This window comes from Dipodomys merriami, unplaced genomic scaffold, assembly GCF_024711535.1.
Source record: "Dipodomys merriami isolate MVZ:Mamm:240054 unplaced genomic scaffold, mDipMer1.0.p SCAF_9, whole genome shotgun sequence".
Classification (NCBI taxonomy): Eukaryota; Metazoa; Chordata; class Mammalia; order Rodentia; family Heteromyidae; genus Dipodomys; species Dipodomys merriami.
Genome location: NW_027206512.1, coordinates 51,065,121 through 51,083,441, shown reverse-complemented (window position 1 = coordinate 51,083,441; position 18,321 = coordinate 51,065,121). Strand labels below are relative to the sequence as shown.

General features: G+C 36.3%; 1 protein-coding gene across 3 annotated transcripts in view; it reads left to right on the top strand.

Annotated features, from left to right (window-relative positions):
- Positions 1 to 18,321, top strand: part of Stim2 (stromal interaction molecule 2) — a 110,713-nt gene that overhangs the window by 29,267 nt on the left and 63,125 nt on the right. For all 3 annotated transcript variants that reach the window (XM_070012926.1, XM_070012925.1, XM_070012927.1), the window contains exon 2: positions 9,731 to 9,861. In XM_070012926.1, coding sequence (XP_069869027.1) covers positions 9,731 to 9,861 — 131 coding nt within the window. The remainder of the gene's footprint in view (positions 1 to 9,730; positions 9,862 to 18,321) is intronic.

Sequence of the window (18,321 nt, the reverse complement as noted above, 5' to 3'; positions counted from 1 at the left end):
CTTAAGTTTGAAAGCTGATATTTTTTTTTAAATTTAATTTAATTTTATTTGTGAACATACTGTACAGAGGAGTTACAATTACATGGGCAGGATAATGCGTAAATGCGTACATTTCTTACCAAGCATTGCAGCCTCCTCCTTTGTTTACCCTTCACATCCCTTCCCAGCCTCTCCCCTCCCCCCCATCCCAATCCTTCTCCTCCCCCCCCCCCCCCCCGACGTTGTAAAGCTCGTTTTGGACATGACAACTTGTACTTCTCATTGTTGCAACAGGTCCACCTGTATCCTTAAACAACTGGTTTTTCCCCATCTCCTCCACAAGTTATACTGACATCAAATATAGTGAAAGCAGGGGTTATACTGTGGGGGAGGGACATACAAAGCAACAAAGAGATAATCTTATAAATGCGTTAGAAACACATGCATGAAAGAAAAAAACATTAAAATACACATCTAAGGGTTCATTTTCCTGACATCACATTATCTGATCTTTTCCCCTTGACTCATACATATACTAGATATTACAAATAAGGGAAACTTTGAGACCTATGTTTCTTTGGGCCTGGCTTACTTCACTTAATATAATTTTTTCCAAGCCTTTCCATTTCCTAACAAATGGGGAAATGTCATTCTTTCTGATGGAGGCATAGAATTCCATTGTGTATATATACCACATTTTCTTGATCCATTCATCTACTGAGGGGCATCTGGGTTGGTTCCATATCTTAGCTATGGTAAATAATGCTGCAATAAACATCGTTGTGCTGGTAGCTTTAGTGTGGTCTTGTTTGTAAACATTTGGGTAAATGCCCAAAAGTGGGATTGCTGGGTCATAGGGGAGTTCTATGTGAAGTCTTTTGAGGAACCTCCATACTGCTTTCCAAAGTGGTTGAACAAGTTTACATTCCCACCAACAATGAAGTAAGGTTCCTTTCTGTCCACAATCCCTCCAGCATCTGTTGTTGTTAGAGTTCTTGATTTTTGCCGTTCTAACTGGAGTGAGGTGACATCTCAATGTTGTTTTGATTTGCATTTCTTTTATGGCTAGGAATGTTGAACATTTCTTCATGTGTCTATTGGCCATCCTTCTTTCTTCTTCAGAGAAGTTTCTCTTTAAGTCTTTCGCCCACTTATTTATTGGGCAGTTGTTTCTTTGAGGATTTGTTGTTGGGGGGTTTAATTTTTTGAGTTCCAAGTATATTTTAGATATGAGACCCTTGTCCGTTGTATGGCTAGTAAAGATCTTCTCCTAATCCGTGGGTTTTCTATTGATCTTGCTAGCTATGTCATTTGCCCTGCAGAAGCTCTGCAACTTTATGCAATCCCATTTGTCCAACCTTTCTTTGATTTGTTGTGTTTCCGGGTCTCTATTCAGAAAATTTCGGCCTGAGCCAAGGAGACCTAGGGTTTCTCCTATTCCATCCTGTAATGTTTTCAGAGTGTCTGCTTTGAGTTCAAGGTCTTTGATCCATTTGGAGTTGATTCTGGTGCAGGGTGATATATAAGGATCTAGCTTAAGTTTTCTACATGTAGTTAACCAATTTTGCCAGCACCATTTACTGAAGAGGTTGTCTTTCTTCCATTCTATTGTTTTAGCTCCCTTATCGAAGATTAGATGGCTATAGGTCTGTAGGTTCATTTCTGGGTTTTCAATTCTATTCCATTGGTCCTAAGGTCTGTTCTTATGCCAATACCAAGCTGTTTTGATTACTATGGCTTTATAGTAGAGTTTGAAGTTTGGTATTGATATTCCTCCAGGAGTGTTCTTTCAGGTGAGGAGCGTTTTTGCTATTCGGGGTCTTTTATTGTTCCATATGAATTTTTGGATTGCCTCTTCTATTTCCTTGAAGAATGAGGTTGGAATTTTGATAGGTATTGCGTTGAATTTGTAGATAGCCTTGGGAAGAATTGCCATTTTCACAATGTTAATCTTTCCAATCCAGGAGCATTTTTTAAGTTCTGTGTTGATTTCCTTTTTTAAGATTTTAAAGTTTTCATCATAGAGGTCCTTCACTTCTTTAGTTAATTCCTAGGTATTTTATTTTTTGTGGGGCTATTACAAATGAAATTGCTTTCCTAATTTCAGCCACACTTTTCTCATTGTTGGCATACAGAAAAGCCATTGATTTTTGGGGGTTAATTTTATAACCTGCTACTTTGCCAAAGTTTTGAATCTGAAAGCTGATATATTTTATAGTTCATAGGCTACATGAAAATCTGTACTAGAAATGGATTTTTGGGGTGATTTTTTGATAATCTGCAGATTTATTACTCGAGCAGTTTCCAAAGCTTAATTCCACCCTAAATGGAAGAAATTAAGCTATTATGAATATGAAGAAAATGTTACTCTTCTTTGGGTAATTCTTTTGGGTAAAAAATTAACATTATGAGTTTTTTAGACAGTTGCTGAATTTTTGGAGTAATGTGTGTTTCTTCTTAAGGAGAAATCTTTAGTTAGGAAGGGAAGAATTAATTTGTATTCATGTTTTTTGATATGGATGGAATCATTTTATAACATTCAGTATTATCTTCTGTAAAACCTAATGTTTAGAAAGAGAACCCATTCCTAAATCATTACTAGGAAAGATTGAATTGAAGTAAACAGTTGCATAGGAAAGAAAGATTTTAAATGGCATTTTAGGTATAAACAAGGTTTTCTGTGTATTAAGAATATTAAAGCATCCTTGGTACCAAACTCTTTTCATCTACCTATTTTACAGCAAATAAAGATCTTATGATTTCTAATATTTATGAATATTTGAAAAATATAAATAATATATAAAACGTTTAATAAAATAATTATAATAAAATAATTTATAAAACATTTCTGAAAATTACAGCTGTTTTATAGCACATATAAAACTTGAAAATGCTAGCAGTGTCAGTTGTGTTATAAACTATTAAATAGATACCTTTCCTGATTCAGCTGTTTGTGAAGGCTTCTTGCAGTGCTCAGAGTCATGACATCTCCAATTTCCCTGCTGCTTTGGGGTATCTTAAACAGGCTATAAAAAAAATTGAAGGAAGATAGTTTCTTCAAAATTAAGAAACATCATTATATTTCTGCTTTAGTGTTTTTAATTATCAGTAAGTTAAAAACTTTACATATGGGTTTAGAGCTTGGTATTTTGAAAGCCGAATTTACAAGCTAGTATTTTAATTTTATTTGTAATATAATAGGGGTTTTGTGAGATTTTTTTTCTCTTACCAAATAAACATCTTTTCTGCTTTTGAGTTTTAATGACTAAAAGGGTTGACTGGCAGTTTGTTGATACCCATTCTTGAGCTCAGGAGCTTGTAATTACTTGAGGTATACTTCATCACAGCCGGTGCTTTGTCACTTGAGCCATGCCTCCAGTCCAGCATTTTGCAAGTTAATTTGAATGGAAGTCTTATGGTCTTTTCTGTACAGTGCTGATGTCCAGTGATCAGCCTCTTGAATAGCTAGGATTACAGATGTGAGCCATGAACTTTACATGCTTAGCTGGTTTTATATACACTATGTAAGCAGTTTTCAACTTAAGATATTTGATTTACAAATATCACTAAACATCTGTTCTCTGGTTGTGGCCTTGTATTCGTGTTGTTGTACATAAGTAACTCCTCTTCCTTTATGATGGTAGTATGGGTTTTCTTATGTGGAACAGTTGGGCAAAGGGAATTCCATGTTTTTGTTGCTGTGACCAAGTTTTTGGGGGTAAATGTACTCTGCTGATTGGAAATGTGGATTTGTTTTCTTTAAAAAACTGCAAATTTCATATAATAGTTGCTTGCACAATTAATAAGCACATAGCAAAACATCTAAATGAGAATTTTCTTTTTAAAAATAATACTTTTAGGAAGATTTATACTCCTGTTTAGTAATAATTTTAGTGATCCTGCCCTTAGGTTCCTGTTTTGGAATTTGCATTCAAAATATTCTTTTTAAGTATTTTTTTTTTACAGCTAGTAGATCTTTTTCTTTTGACAGGCTGTGTGTGGGATGTAGGAAAGGAAAAGATGAGGTTCTTTGGTTTGGGACAGTTAACCAGCTGTTTGACTTAGGGTAAATTACCTATGAGAACTGTGGTTTACTCATCAAGAGAAGAAATATGACACTGACATGACAGAGTTAGTGAAAGTACTTGAATTAAATAATCAAGTCAAGTACTCAATGTTTTTTATAATAGTCACTCAGTAAGTGCTGCTTTCATTCATTGTCTTTGCTGTTTTTATTTTAGGGAATGTTTAGTTTTGTCAGGAAGTATTTAGTTAAATGTGTTTTTTTTTATAATTACATAGTAATACAATAGAAAGATTAGACAGATTACATTATGAAATATATTATGAAATTCCCACTGTGACATTTATTAGCTAGTTACTGTAGGCACTTCACCTCTATATAATCTAGCAACAGTTACCTTTATATTTTGTGCCTGACCTTGGGTTTAAATTCAGGACCTGGGTGCTGTCCCTGAGCTTTTTTGTCTTAGGGCTATTGCTTTACCACTTGAGCCACAGCTCCACTTGGGTCTTCTTTCCTCCTCCTCCTCCTCCTCCTGCTCCTCCTCCTCCTCCTGCTCCTCCTCCTCCTCCTGCTCCTCCTCCTCCTCCTCCTCCTCCTCCTCCTCCTCCTCCTCCTCCTCCTCCTCCTCCTCCTCCTCCTCCTCCTCCTCCTCCTCCTCCTCCCTCCTCCCTCCTTTCTTCTTTCTTCTTTCTTCTTTCTTCTTTCTTCTTTCTTCATTTTTTTTTTGGTGCTTAGTTGGAGATAAGAGTCTCAGGGACTTTCCTGACTGGGCTGGCATTGAACTGTGAGCCTCAGATCTCAGCTTCCTGAGTAACTAGGATCACGGTGTGAACCATTGGTGCCCAGCTACCACAGTTATCTTTTAAGGGTTAGCTTTGAGTTCCAGATATATTACACAAACTGCTTGGTGATCTATCTATCTATCTACCTATCTATCTATCTATCTATCTATCTATCTATCTATCTATCTATCTATCTATCTATCTATCTATCTATCTACTATCTATCCATCTATCTATCTCACTTAATTCTGACATCAATCTGGCAAGGTTGCTGTTATTTCCATTCTGTAGATGAAGAACTTAAGGCTAAATAATTTTCTAAAGTTATATGTAGTATGTGGCAGTGTGAAATGAAGTGAATACTCTTTTGGTTCCCTTGTATTATTCATCTATAATACTGTGATTCTGATTTTATTTTAATGATAATAAATTCTGAACTGCTGAAAATAAAGCCACAAATTGCACAAATTGCTCTTGTGGTACTGGGGACTGAACCCTAGGCCTTGTGCCTGCTAGACATGTGTTCTGCCACTGAATTACATCCCCAGCCTAATGGATTGTTCTTGGATCTTAACAACATATTGTTTGGAATTAATAACAATCTTTTAAAAAGTTCATTTTATTTTTTTGCTTATGTGCTACCAAGGAATTGAACCTAGTAACTAGGATTTTAGGCATGAGCCTTTGGCATATAACTAAAACATTTTTTAATAGCATTCTAGGAAGCCAGGAGTCAATAAATAAATATGTGAATGAACCTGTATGCTTTTTTTTCCACATTAGTCAAAAATATTTTCCCACATGATAGATGATACAATATATTTTTGCTTTCTAGGAGCTTATGGTATAAAAGAAAATAGAAAAAATACAGGTATCAGTGCATATAGAAATAAATATAGTTGTTTAAAGACTCCTACTCTTATTTATGTGCAGTGAAGGAACATATTGGTTAATTATGAATTGAAGTGTGGATATTTTTTGGGTAGAAGAATTTGCTAGGCAATGATAAGTTTCATATTAATTTAGTTTTGAGATGGGAATTACTTTTGGCTCTTACAGAAAAGATTAGCAGGAACTTAAGCTGCTTTGTAGTATGGTGGTAGGTGGGGGAATAAATGGGAGTAAAGTAGCTTAGAAGTAGCAAATTTTAAAATATTTTTAGAAAATGAGAAGGTTGAACCTAAGGAATGATACGTTATATGATACTTTAGTTCAAACACTTGGAATATACAGGTGAAAGGAGCAGTTTTTCAGTGGAGTTTTTAAATAGCAGTCAGGGGCAACTTCTTTCCAGGTAAACTAACAGGGATTTTCTACGATTAGTGATTATAGAGGTTTGCATCTCCAAGTGTTATTCATCAACCAGAAGTTTTCAGAAAGAGTCATAATACTTATGTCATAGTTAGATATATTTACATTTGTTTTTCAGCCCTCCATTAGAAAGTGTATCTTGTTTAACTGTTGAACTTTTCAAATGTCTGAGTAGGTATTAGACATTCTAGAACCTACTGCCTGCATTTATATGCCAGTCTAGTATAGTATTATATGTACAAATCCAATGCCAACTTCTCTTTCTCATTTGTTGTTCTGGCATGTGAAATGCTCTCAGCAAATTCTAGCATATTTTGAAGGCCTGTTATGTACTTGAGAAAAATATGCCATACTAATTATTACTAATTATATTTGTGTTTTTGAGAATGACTGATAATCCTATGTACAGGATGTTTTCGTATGCTAAATCCTAGCAGCGTTAAAGGATATTGGAAATATAAGATAGACTCTGTAGAGATGTCATTAGAAGAGAAAGAAGGCATTGTTTGTTTTCCTTTCTAGTTTTAGAATATTGAAAAAAATGACACCAGTAGATTATCCCTGAAGATATTAGAGAAAGTTTTTCCTAAAAGTACTGAAGTTGGAACATTTGATTCATGCTCGAACTCTTAGAAAAAGCAATAAATACAAATAAAAACAACATTAAAATTTTTTTTTCAATTGTGGTAATTAAGAATATCCTAATCATGAGATTCATAAATAGTTGCCAAGATGGTAAGCCAAGATCTTGGCACCATCTGATGCTGTTCATTGTTAGTGGGCTACATTAATTGGTTTATGATTAAGTCACCTGGCTCACTTCTTAGTTCTTTTCTGCATTTAAATTCACTGACTAAAATGGTAAGATAGAAGGAAAATTAGCTCTAAACACTGCATTTCCATTTCTATAGATTCATTTTTTTTCCTTTAGAGCTCTTATTTTCTTAGGTTTCTAAACTATATTCCTTACATCTGTCAGTTGACTGGGATGACAAAATAGAAAATATGGCATATTTATCTTCCAGATATAATAAAATCATTTGATGCATTTTGTAACTGTTTTTGGTCTAACTCAGCTAAATTGAAGAGAAATGTAGCTTTGTTTTATCTAGACAACTTTTAGGCCTAACATGTCAGCCATATGTCATTCAGTTGTCTCTTCAGTGTGACCTTTATTCCTCACTCCCCCCCCCCCTTGTGTAATTTGTACTCTATAATTTTCTATTTGGACTGATGTGATAAACATTTTTTGGTAGCAAACTTGTCTCATTAAAACAAAACACAGCTCCTATTCCAGAAGAGATACTGATGACAAGTAACTATATGAAAAAACATTCCATAACATAATTTATCAGAGAAAAGAACATTAAAATGATAAAACATATACACCTGCTAGTATGTCCTTCCAGAGCAACAACAATAGATACTCATGAGCTGTGGAGCAAGAGGAATTCTCATTCATTGCCAGTAGGAACTCATACTAGTGCAGCCACCTTGGAAGTCAACTTGGTAGTTTCTTGAGAATTAGTTACAGTCTGCCATACAGTCTAGCAATTGTATTTCTGGGTGTTTATCCCAAAGTCAGGAAACCATATCCATGCAAATACTTGGATATTGATGTTTTGTATCAGCTTTATTGTAAGTGCAGAATTTGGAAGCACGGAGTGGATAGAGACAAACAGAGGCATATCCAGACTGTGCACTATTACTTAGTGCTAAAAAGAAAATGAGCTATCAAGCCATGATAGCCATGTGGTGGAATCTTAATGGGCATTTTACTAATTGAAAGAAGCCAAAATGAAAAAAACTACACACAGATGATTCAAATTATATGACATCCTGGAAAAGGCTAGTTGAGATAGTAAAAAGATGAGCAGTTGCCAGGGTGAGGGGAATGAGGACCAAGCAGGTTAAGCACAGGAGATTTGGGGGTACAGTGATGCTATTCTATATGCTGTCATAATAGCTACATGTTACATTTACTGAAACCCATAAAATATGCAATACCACAAATGAACTTTAGTGTAAATTATTGACTTGGCTTATAACAATGTGACAATGTAATATGATGTGATATTAATAGCATCATTTATAATGAAGTCCATTAAAAAGTAAAATTGAGCTCTAGACTTGAGCATGAAAGCTTAGGGACAGTGCCTAGGCCCTGAGTTCAAGCCCCCAGCAAAAGAACAAAAAAGTAAAAGTAAAATTTGGGCCACAGAAGAATAAGGAGCTTATTTCTTTCTAGAAAAAGATGTTTAAGAAAACAGAATTACAAGCATTATCTCTATTTAAAAATATTGGTATCGTATAATTTGCATAAGCTGAAATGCATACTGAAACAAAACAAAAATATAGATTACTACTCTTAGTCCTTATAGCTATATTGCTATAGTCTTATTACTATGCAGAGGTCCAGTTAATCACCCTACAAAGATGAGTCACTGTGTTAAAGCACAAATAGGAGATACAGTCTATATATTATGTAGTACAGATAATACAGTTGTGTGTTTTTTCTCGCTAAAATGTGATTATGAGAAAAAATTTGTGCTGTATAAAATATAAGCTAATTCCTTAATATTTTTTCCTGTGACATTTTTCCTCATGGCACTCTTCCTTTTTTCTTTTTGGAGAGTTAGGCGCATGCTAAGCAGGTACTCTACCGTGATCTACAGTCTTAGTTGGAGGTATTGTCTTACTTAAAAACCATCAGTGGCTTCTTTTAGAATCTTTTCACTGATGTCTGTCGTGCTTCACTGACAGCCCCAGGCTGTCTTTACAGATTTATATCCTATTGCTACTCACCAACACTTTACTAGTGTTTTCTTCTGTACTGTGGGCTAGTGGGAGAACAGTTCTTGGTTGTGTACCTCTTGCCTGTGCATTGTAGTTAATGTTCCTGCCCCTCTCCCATCCAGTACCTACCAGTAGTAGTTGGGAGGGCTTGAAAAGAAGAGGAAGAAGAGAGCAGACCTAAGTTCTTCCAATTGAAAATGCCTTTGCTCGACAAATTGTGTTTTTTGTGGGTTCCACTTGAATTTGTTTTCGTTGTTCTTTTTTTCTGTATACACTTACTAAAGTCTAGTTCTTTTTCATCAGGCCAATTGCTTACATGTAAGAGTCAGGCACATCATTTATTAGTTACCCCATTGTAATAATGTACACATATATAAAACATAATATGTAGTGGCAGTGATAGTGATATAACTATGTTGGAAAGAGGAACAATCAAATTAAAACCTATGATCTCATGATTGACTTACAGTTTAGAAATTAATAAGGAAACAAAGAAATAGATAATGTAGTATTCTGATAGAGTGCTATGAAGAAAAATCAAGTTGAGAGTAAAGGAGAAGGTTAGTTTAGGAGGAACAGAGTTAGAATGAAAGGTGTTTGTTTACCATGGATGTATTTAAGAAAAAAGAGCTTTGCAGACAGAGGAAACTACAAGTAGGATTATTTATTTTTAGTCAGTTGTGTTCATACATTATATTTTTTTCATTTTGATGTTTCAAGCTTCTTAGGCTGAAGTTTAATTTTATTGCATTTTTCTTCTTTTTAAAATGCCTTATTTTACTGTAGCTTGCGTTTTGGTGTGGCAAGTTAGTAATTGTTGTTTGTTTTATTTTAGATCCCTGCATGTCACTGAATCCACCATGCTTCACAGAAGAAGATAGATTTAGTCTGGAAGCTCTTCAGACGATCCATAAACAAATGGATGATGACAAAGATGGTGGAATTGAAGTAGATGAGAGTGATGAAGTAGGTGGAAAGCTTTTTCCCTGTGTTTTCTTACAAGAAACTCACTGTGTTGCTAGTCTTGTTTTCCTTTTGCTTCTCATGACTCAGCTTACAAGCCTTTAGTATCTTTAGCTTTTTTCCTTCCTTTTCCTTTTCTTTTTGGGTGATTAGGGGGTTTAACTTAGGGCCTCATGACTTCTACTAGGACTCTGAACCATTTTTAGCATTAGTTTTTCTTAGATAGGGTTTTGTGTTTTTGCTTGTGGCTGGCCTCAATGTGTATGCCTCCCTTGTCTCTGGGGTTAAAGATCCACTATACTTGCTTGTTTGTGGAGAGAAAGTCTTGATAACTTTTTTATTTTCTGGCATAGAACTCTGATTTAGTGTCTACTTACTGAGAAGCTGGGATTACAGAACTGGGATTACAGATGTACACTGCCATGCCCAGCCCTTTTTATTTCCTTTCTTCTGTTTTTATGCTTTAATTTTACCCTCAATATTTAAATAGCTTTCTTTTTTTAAAATGTCTATTTATATACAAGGCTTGTCAGTTTTTTTTCTTGTTTCTTTTTTAAGACTGGTGTCTTGATATATTATCTAGTTTGTTCTCAACCTCTTAAGTTCAAGAGATCTTCCTACCTTAGTCTGCTGAATATCTTTGTAGGATACTACCATGTCTGGTTCTTCCCAGGTATAAAAATACTTTCAGTGTCATACGGATTTCTTTTTTTTTTTTTTTAATTTTCTCTTTTTGTTGGTCGTGGGGCTTGAACTCTGGGCCTTGGCACTGTCTGTCAGCTCTTCAGCTCAAGGCAAGCACTCTACCACTTGAGCTCTACAGTGCCACTTCCAGTTTTCTGGTGGTTTATTGGAGATAAGTCTCATGGACTTTCCTGCCCTGTCTGTCTCTGAACTGTGATCTGAGGATCACAGCCTTCTGAGTAGCTAGGATTACAGGCGTGAGCCCCTGGCACCCAGTACTCTGGGATTTCTTAAACACATATCCTGTTCTGACTGTGTCAGTTATGTACTGTTGCTTTACAGACAACCCATAATATAACATAATGACAACAGTTTATTGTTTCTTTAATTCTGTGAATTGGCTGTGTTCAGCTGGACAGTTTTTCTGTTCATGTAGAAATGGGCTGAGGTCATTAATGGCAATCAGCATTCATTTGTGAGGGCTGGGACTGTATAACCTAAGATATCCTTCTAACCAGCATGATATCTCCTTCTCTGCCTCTCATCATTCAGGAGCCTGGCTTGAGCTTTATTATAGCCTGACAGCTGGCTTCCAAGTACTGGTATTACAAGAAGATGAGTTCCTCCTATGCGCTAGTGCTTACAAGACTTCTGCTTGCCAATGCTTGCTAATATCAGATTGGTGAAAAGCGAGGCAATTGGCTAAGCTCAGAATCTGTGAGAGAGGATTGTACATGACAAAGACAACTGGGAGAGACACTTTACTGATTTACTAATTTACTATACCTGCTGTCTTTAGTTCTTTTTTCTTTGTCGGTCATGGAGCTTGAACTGTGGGCCTGGGCGCTATTCCTAAGCTCTTCAGCTCAAGGCTAATGTTCTACCACTTGAGCCACAGTGCCACTTCCAGTTTTGTGAGTGGTTTATTGGAGATAAGAGTCTCATGGACTTTCCCTCCTGGGCTGGCTTTGAACCGTGATCCTCAGATCTCAGCCTCCTGAGTAGCTAGGATTACAGATGTGAGCCAACACCCGGCCTGTCTTTAGTTCTTAAATATTCCTATCATTTTCCTGGTATTTCCAAAGTTCTTAGTTTCTTCATAGAAGTTGTTTTCTTTATTTGTTCATGGTCTCATTTTAATCAATTAGAACTTTTAAGGCCTTCCTTTTTAACTTCTTTTTTGTGTTTGTCAGTTGACATGCTTCCTGTATAGTAAATTACATTATCTCCTGTATTATATAATGTGATATGGCAGTGATATCCTCTAATAACATTGTTTCCTAACAATGTTATTACAATAAATAATAAATTGTTGTCAAACAATAACACTTTTTTTTTTGTTGTTGGTCATGTGGCATGATCTCTCGGCCTGGGCGCTGTCCCTGTGCTCTTCAGCTCAAGGCGAGCACTCTGTCACTTGCGCCACAATGCCACTTCTGGTTTTCTAGTGGTTAACTGGAGATAAGAGTCTCACGGACTTTCCTGCCCAGGCTGGCTTTGAACCAACCATAATCCTCAGATCTCAGCCTCCTGAGTAGCTAGGATTACATGTGTAATCTGGGTACCACCAGCACCCAGCAACAATAATATTCCTTAACGATAAATTCTTGATCTGCTGTGCAAAGTATTTGTTTTGGGAATGCCTGTCTGGTTTCAGGTTACTCCTGATTCTTGTATCTCTAAGCCAGTTTGTATGATCTATTACTTTCTTCCTGATACTTATTTTTTTTATTATGTTTAAGTAATTATCCAATTGGCCATTTAACAAAGCAGTTTATGTATACAGTGCATCTTGATCAGTGTCACCCTGATATTTTTGAAGACTCTTCCTGTTGCTTTAAATTTAGTATGGGGGGCTGGGAAGGTGGCTCAGTGGTAGAGTGCTTGCCTTGCATGCATGAGGCCCTGGGTTCGATTCCTCAGCACCCCATAAGCAAAAAGAAAAAAGCCAGAAGTGGCACTGTGGCTCAAGTGGTGGAGTGTTAGCCTTGAGCTGAAGAGCTGAGGGACAGCGCCCAGGCCCAGAGTTCAGACCCAATGACCGGACCCTCCTCCCGCCGCAAAAAAATAAATTTAGTATGGTTAAAGTTCTTTCATTTTAGATTTCTTACTGTTCATTATCACTTCTGCACCTATATCTCCTCAATTCTTCTAAATTAGGAGTGAACAGACTTTCTCTATAAAGGAGTGAACAGATTGAAATGTGTCTTTCAAAAACATATGTTTTGGAAACATAATCCCCAGTACCATAAGATGTGACTCTTTGAAGTAGGGTTGATGCCTAGAGAAATGCTCAGAGAACTACGCTGGCAATGTAGCCATGTCTAATTTGTGCCTTTGTAACAGAATTTTACAGACTGGGTAATTTATAATGAACACCTTACAGTTTTGGAGGCTAGGATGTTCAGTACCAAGGTGCCAGTAAGTTTGATGATTCTGGTCCCACGATGGTTCCCTGAATGCTGTGTCTTTTGGAGAGGAGGGACACTTTGATTACATGGCAGATAAGACTAAAGGGATAAACCTTGGCCTTTTATAATGACATCCTTTCCACTCATGAAGGTAAGGCCATTGTGGTCTATAGCCCCCAACATCCTATTTTCTTTTTTTTTTTTTTTTGGGGGTCCGGTTGTGGGCCTGAACTCTGGGCCTGGTGTCCGTCCCTCAGCTCTTCAGCTCAAGGCTAGCACTCTACCATTTGAGCCACAGCACCACTTCTGGCCTTTTTCTTTTTTTTTGCTTATGTGGTGCTGAGGAATCGAACCCAGGGCCTCAGGCATGCAAGGCAAGCACTGTACCACTGAGCCACCTTCCCAACCCCTGCAACATCCTATTTTCTAACATGACAACCAGATTTCATGGTAAGTTTTGCAGGGGACAGGCATCCAAACTGTGGAATGCCACTATTACAAAAATATTTAAATCTAGAAGATTTCAGAAATTCACATTTTTGAATAGTAGAAATATCTTTTAAAGAAAAAATTACAATTGTGTATGATCTATAGATGGAGAGAGTATTATGTAAACGTTGACAGATATTTAACATAGTAGTTCATAGAATTACAAGTTAGTTAATCATTTTTAATTCATTTGATGTTAAATGCATATGTGTGGAGTGTTACCACTGTGAACAAATCCTTGAGTACATCAAAGCCTCTTGTTTTTGCTTGACTTTTTCATTCAAGGCTGGTGCTCTGCCACTTGGACTACAGTTCCACTTGCAGCTGTTTTTTGTTGATTAATTGCAGATAAGAGTCTGTCAGATTTTTATGCCTGGGCTAGCATTGAACTATGATCCTCAGATCTTAACCTCCTGAGTAGTTAGGATTATAGGCATGAACCACTCGTTGGATGTCTGGCTAAATGCTTATTTTTTTAAATTTTATATTATTGTAAAGATGCTGTACAGAGGGGTTACAGTTACATGAGTAAGGTACATTTCTTGTTGAACATTGTTACCCACTCCATTGTTGTTCTCCCATTATCCCTTTCCTCCCTCCACTACCCCCCTGGAAGTTGTAAAGTTCATTTCCAACATAGTATCCTGTGAGTATCATTGTTGCAATGGGTCATCCTTCATACTTCTTTCATCATTTTGTTATTTCCCTTCCCTTCCCTCAAGTTAAGTAAAATAAGAAACAACTAGATACAGTACATTGGTGACACCAAAGTTGACATATGAAAAAAAGACCTGTTGTTTCCATGTCTTGGAGTTCATTTCAGTTAGCATCAATTTGTGTGGTCATAGTAGCTCCTGAACTATTATGATTCTCTGCAATAAGAAGAAAGAGGCTGAAGTAAATGCTTATTATTTTTAACTGAAGCTTTGTATGTCAAAAATTGTATCAACTCAGGCACCGGTGGCTCATGCTTATAATCCTAGCTCCTCAGGAGACTGAGATCTTTGCTGCTGGGGCAGCAAAGTTTGTGAGACTATTTCCATTGAGCACCAGAAAACTAGAAGTAGAGGTAGAGCATTAGCATTGAGCGCAAAAGCTTGGGGAAAGTGCCCATACTCAGGCTCTGAGTTTAAACCTTGTGAGTGACCAAAAAAAAAAAAAAAATTTATCTAGCATCCACTTGTTCCTCAAAGCAAACAGTATAGTACCTAAAAACTTTTTACCCTACCATTTTTTATCATTCAGTCTGTTTTACTTCTACTTTCACAATTCTGTTTCATTATAATGGGTTCTGCTTTTGTTAGACTGTCTAAGTCATAGCGTATTAGGGTCTCCAATAGTACATTATAGTTCAGTTTCATGTTTTTCTAGTGGAGTAGGAATTTAAGCATCACAGTATAATTTTTATAGAACGATGTACTTAAAATGCTAAATATACTCTTAAATACAACCTAGTAAAAAACTGGAAGAGTGGCCGATGTAGTCTAAGAAAGAACTAAACATTTGTGACTTTGTTTAATAGTGGCACTGAGCAAGATGTTTAACTTAGTGCCTTTGGCTGTTTTGGGGTGGGGGTATTATTGAAACGCCTGCTTCAACTGGTGAATCTTTTTTTAAACCCCTTCTCACAAATTCTGTTTACTTTAGAATGCATGTAAATTACACATTTTCATTAAAAATAATTTCTCATTCTTGTGCCATTAATTTCTAATTTGCTTTCACGGCATTTTATATGCAACATTGTTACAGACTGGAAGGGGGCAGAAGAGTAGGAGTGTGAATCAGGATGGTGCATCTGGACTTCTTCATTTCTAGCCTGACTGTACTGCCAGTCCTGCTCTTCTCCCCCTCCTTCCCTGAGCATTTTCAGGATCACAGCATGGCATTGCATTTATGTAATATATTTTTTGAGAGCTTAGCACATTCACATCTTGTCTCATCTTCTAAAAGATGTCTGAAATCGAGTGTCTACAGAACCTGTCCCCATTTCACAGACAAATTAATTGTGTCTTACTGTACCATTAATATTGTTAATCTTATACAAGTGCTATTATAAATAGGCAACATAATTAATTCATTGTCTAAAGTGGCCTACTTTGGAGAGTTGGTGAAGGTGCTATTAATAATTACAGTAAGACAACATGCCTATCTATCGCAGGCCCAGGGGGCCATGGAATTACCTTCACTGTATGGCATATCTTAGTCTGCTTTGTATTGTGCTTAACATTTTGTCTTGCCCTTCGTGAACTTGTTAAATTGATCTAAGCATTATGCCAAGATTTGTATTATTAGTAAGGCTTATATCTATTTCATTATAGTTCATCACTGAGTCTTCTCATACTGTATAGCTTTTTTCCTAGTAACACGGCAGATGCACTCAAACTGTTTTATTTATTTTTCTTTCTTTAATGTTACGTGATTTTTCTTCCCTAAAAATCATATAACTGGAAAATATTTTCTATATTAAAATATACTGATGTTTTCATTGATTTTCATTTTCATTGAGTTTAGAATTTTTTTTTAGCAACTTTGCTTTTTATTTTTGGGGTCCGGTCGTGGGGCCTGAACTCTGGGCCTGGGCGATGTCCTTCAGCTCTTCAGCTCAAGGCTAGCGCTCTACCACTTGAGCCACAGCGCCACTTCCGGCTTTTTTCTTTTTTGCTTATGTGGTGCTGAGGAATCGAACCCAGGGCCTCATGAATGCAAGGCAAGCACTCTACCACTGAGCCACCTTCCCAGTCCCCTTTTATCAACTTTTCTAACTTTCCCCAGTTTTCTTTGAAAAAAAATCCCCTTCAGCTTTATCAAGAGATAATTGGCAAATAAGAATTGTCTGATAAGTATACAATGTGATAACTTGATGTATGTGTACATTGTGAAATGATTACCAGTCAAACTAATTAATGCATTCATCACTTTACATATCATAGGGTACAAACTTTCAGTTATAAGATAATATGTTTTGAGAATCTATTGTACAGTAGTTAGTAATGTATATATAATACACTTGAAATTTGTTATTTCAAGTGTAATTTGTATTGTAATAATTTGTAATCTTACCACATAAACACACATACACACAAGGGTGGGACAGAGGGTTTAGCTCAATTGTAAATTGCTTTCCTAGTGTGCTTGAAACACTGAGTTTAATACCTAGCATCAGCAAAAAAAGGGAAGATAAAAGAAATCCTAAATTTACATATCAGAAGAATTCATAGATTAGTGTAGATATGAATTTATGCATTTATGCATTGTTCATCATGAATTCATCTGAGTTTAGAGTTTGGAACATTGTTTTGTTCTAGAAAGCCATTTGAGTGGTCAAACAGAAAGTACTGTGCTATACCAGGGGGTATAAGGAAAGTTGCTCCTATCCTCACATGTTATCTGACATTATTTTGGCAGTGCTTTTTTGAGAAGGACAGGAGAAGTAGTCTCCTTGTTTCATAGATGAGAAAACAGAGATTAAGTTACCTGTATCATCTGGTGTATGTAAGGGGAACTGGGATTCCAGCTGAGCTTTCTCAGCTCTTATATATGCTCTGACATGTTCCCATACAGTTCTGAATTATTATTTTTGTTTGTACAAGCTAGAAACTGCATGCATTCTTCAACCTCAAAGTACTGATGTCAGCTCATTCTCTAGGACCTTCCACTCTGTTAAGACCTCTGAGTATTGCTGTCAGTTCATACCCTGTTTGTTCCCATTGAATCTCAGAATATTGACTTGCAGTTTGAACGTTAGTGCCATGGTGTAACTGTGCCACCACAAGCCCAAATCCACTGGCTCAAGCAACCATGGATTATGAGTTGGGCCTTATTAAATGGATAAAGTTTCATAGGTTTGGATGATAGGTAGGACATTCTATGACGTGAGATTAGGAAAAGAAGTAAAGTAGAACAAGAATGTAGAGTGCTAATTTATGCAGAGTGAAATCTTTTCTGTCTGGAGTGTTAGTAGTTGAAGATAAAATTGAAAAGTGCTTGGTTGGTGTTGTTTCTTCTTGTTTTTATCTGCTTTGATTTCTTAGTAATTCTTGATTTTTTTGCATCATAGTCTATTTTTTTTGTCTTTTGAAAGCTTTCATTTTCTAGAAGTTTTGCTCAGGCTCATGGATTTAATTATCATTTCTGTATATGTTCAGTTCTGACTTCTCTCCAGAATTCCATTCTCATTTTTGATCTGCTAGAGTCTTGAAATCATTGTTCTAAATGCCAACAAATTACATTGCTTCCCTTTTCTATAAAAGTCTCTACTAAACTAGTTACTAGTTACCATTGTAAAACAATATTTAAAAACAACACAAAGCAAACCATTTTCCTATCTCTCTTTATGTGTGTTGTGTTCTTGTCACCGAGTCTTGGGCTCAGTGCATCAGTCTCAGTTTGTCTGTCTCCTCTTGCCTCTAAGTTGTTGAGTTTTATTCTTACATGGTTTCTTTATTATTTTTTATTATCTATATATTTGTAAAGATACTGTACAGAGGGGTTACATTTACATGAGTAAGGTAATGAGCACATTTCCTATTGAGCATTGCTACCTCCTCCTTTGTTTCTTACATGATTTCTAACTGGTCTTCCCACTGCTATTCACTTCCTCTTTTTAAATCCATTTTTACTATTATTATCTGATTAAAAACATTTTAGAATATTATTTTGTTATTCTGTTTCCTACTTAAAAGCATATATTGGGGGATTGGGATTTAGTACAGGGGAAGAGCACTTAAGTACAAGGCCCTGAGTCTGGTTCTCAGCTTTGTAAAAACAAGTATATATTGGATCTCCATTGTCCAGTGGTCTCAAACTTTAGTATGTGTCAGAATTGCTAGAGTGCTTGTTACAACACAGATGGCTTGGCCCACCCTCACAATGTCTGATT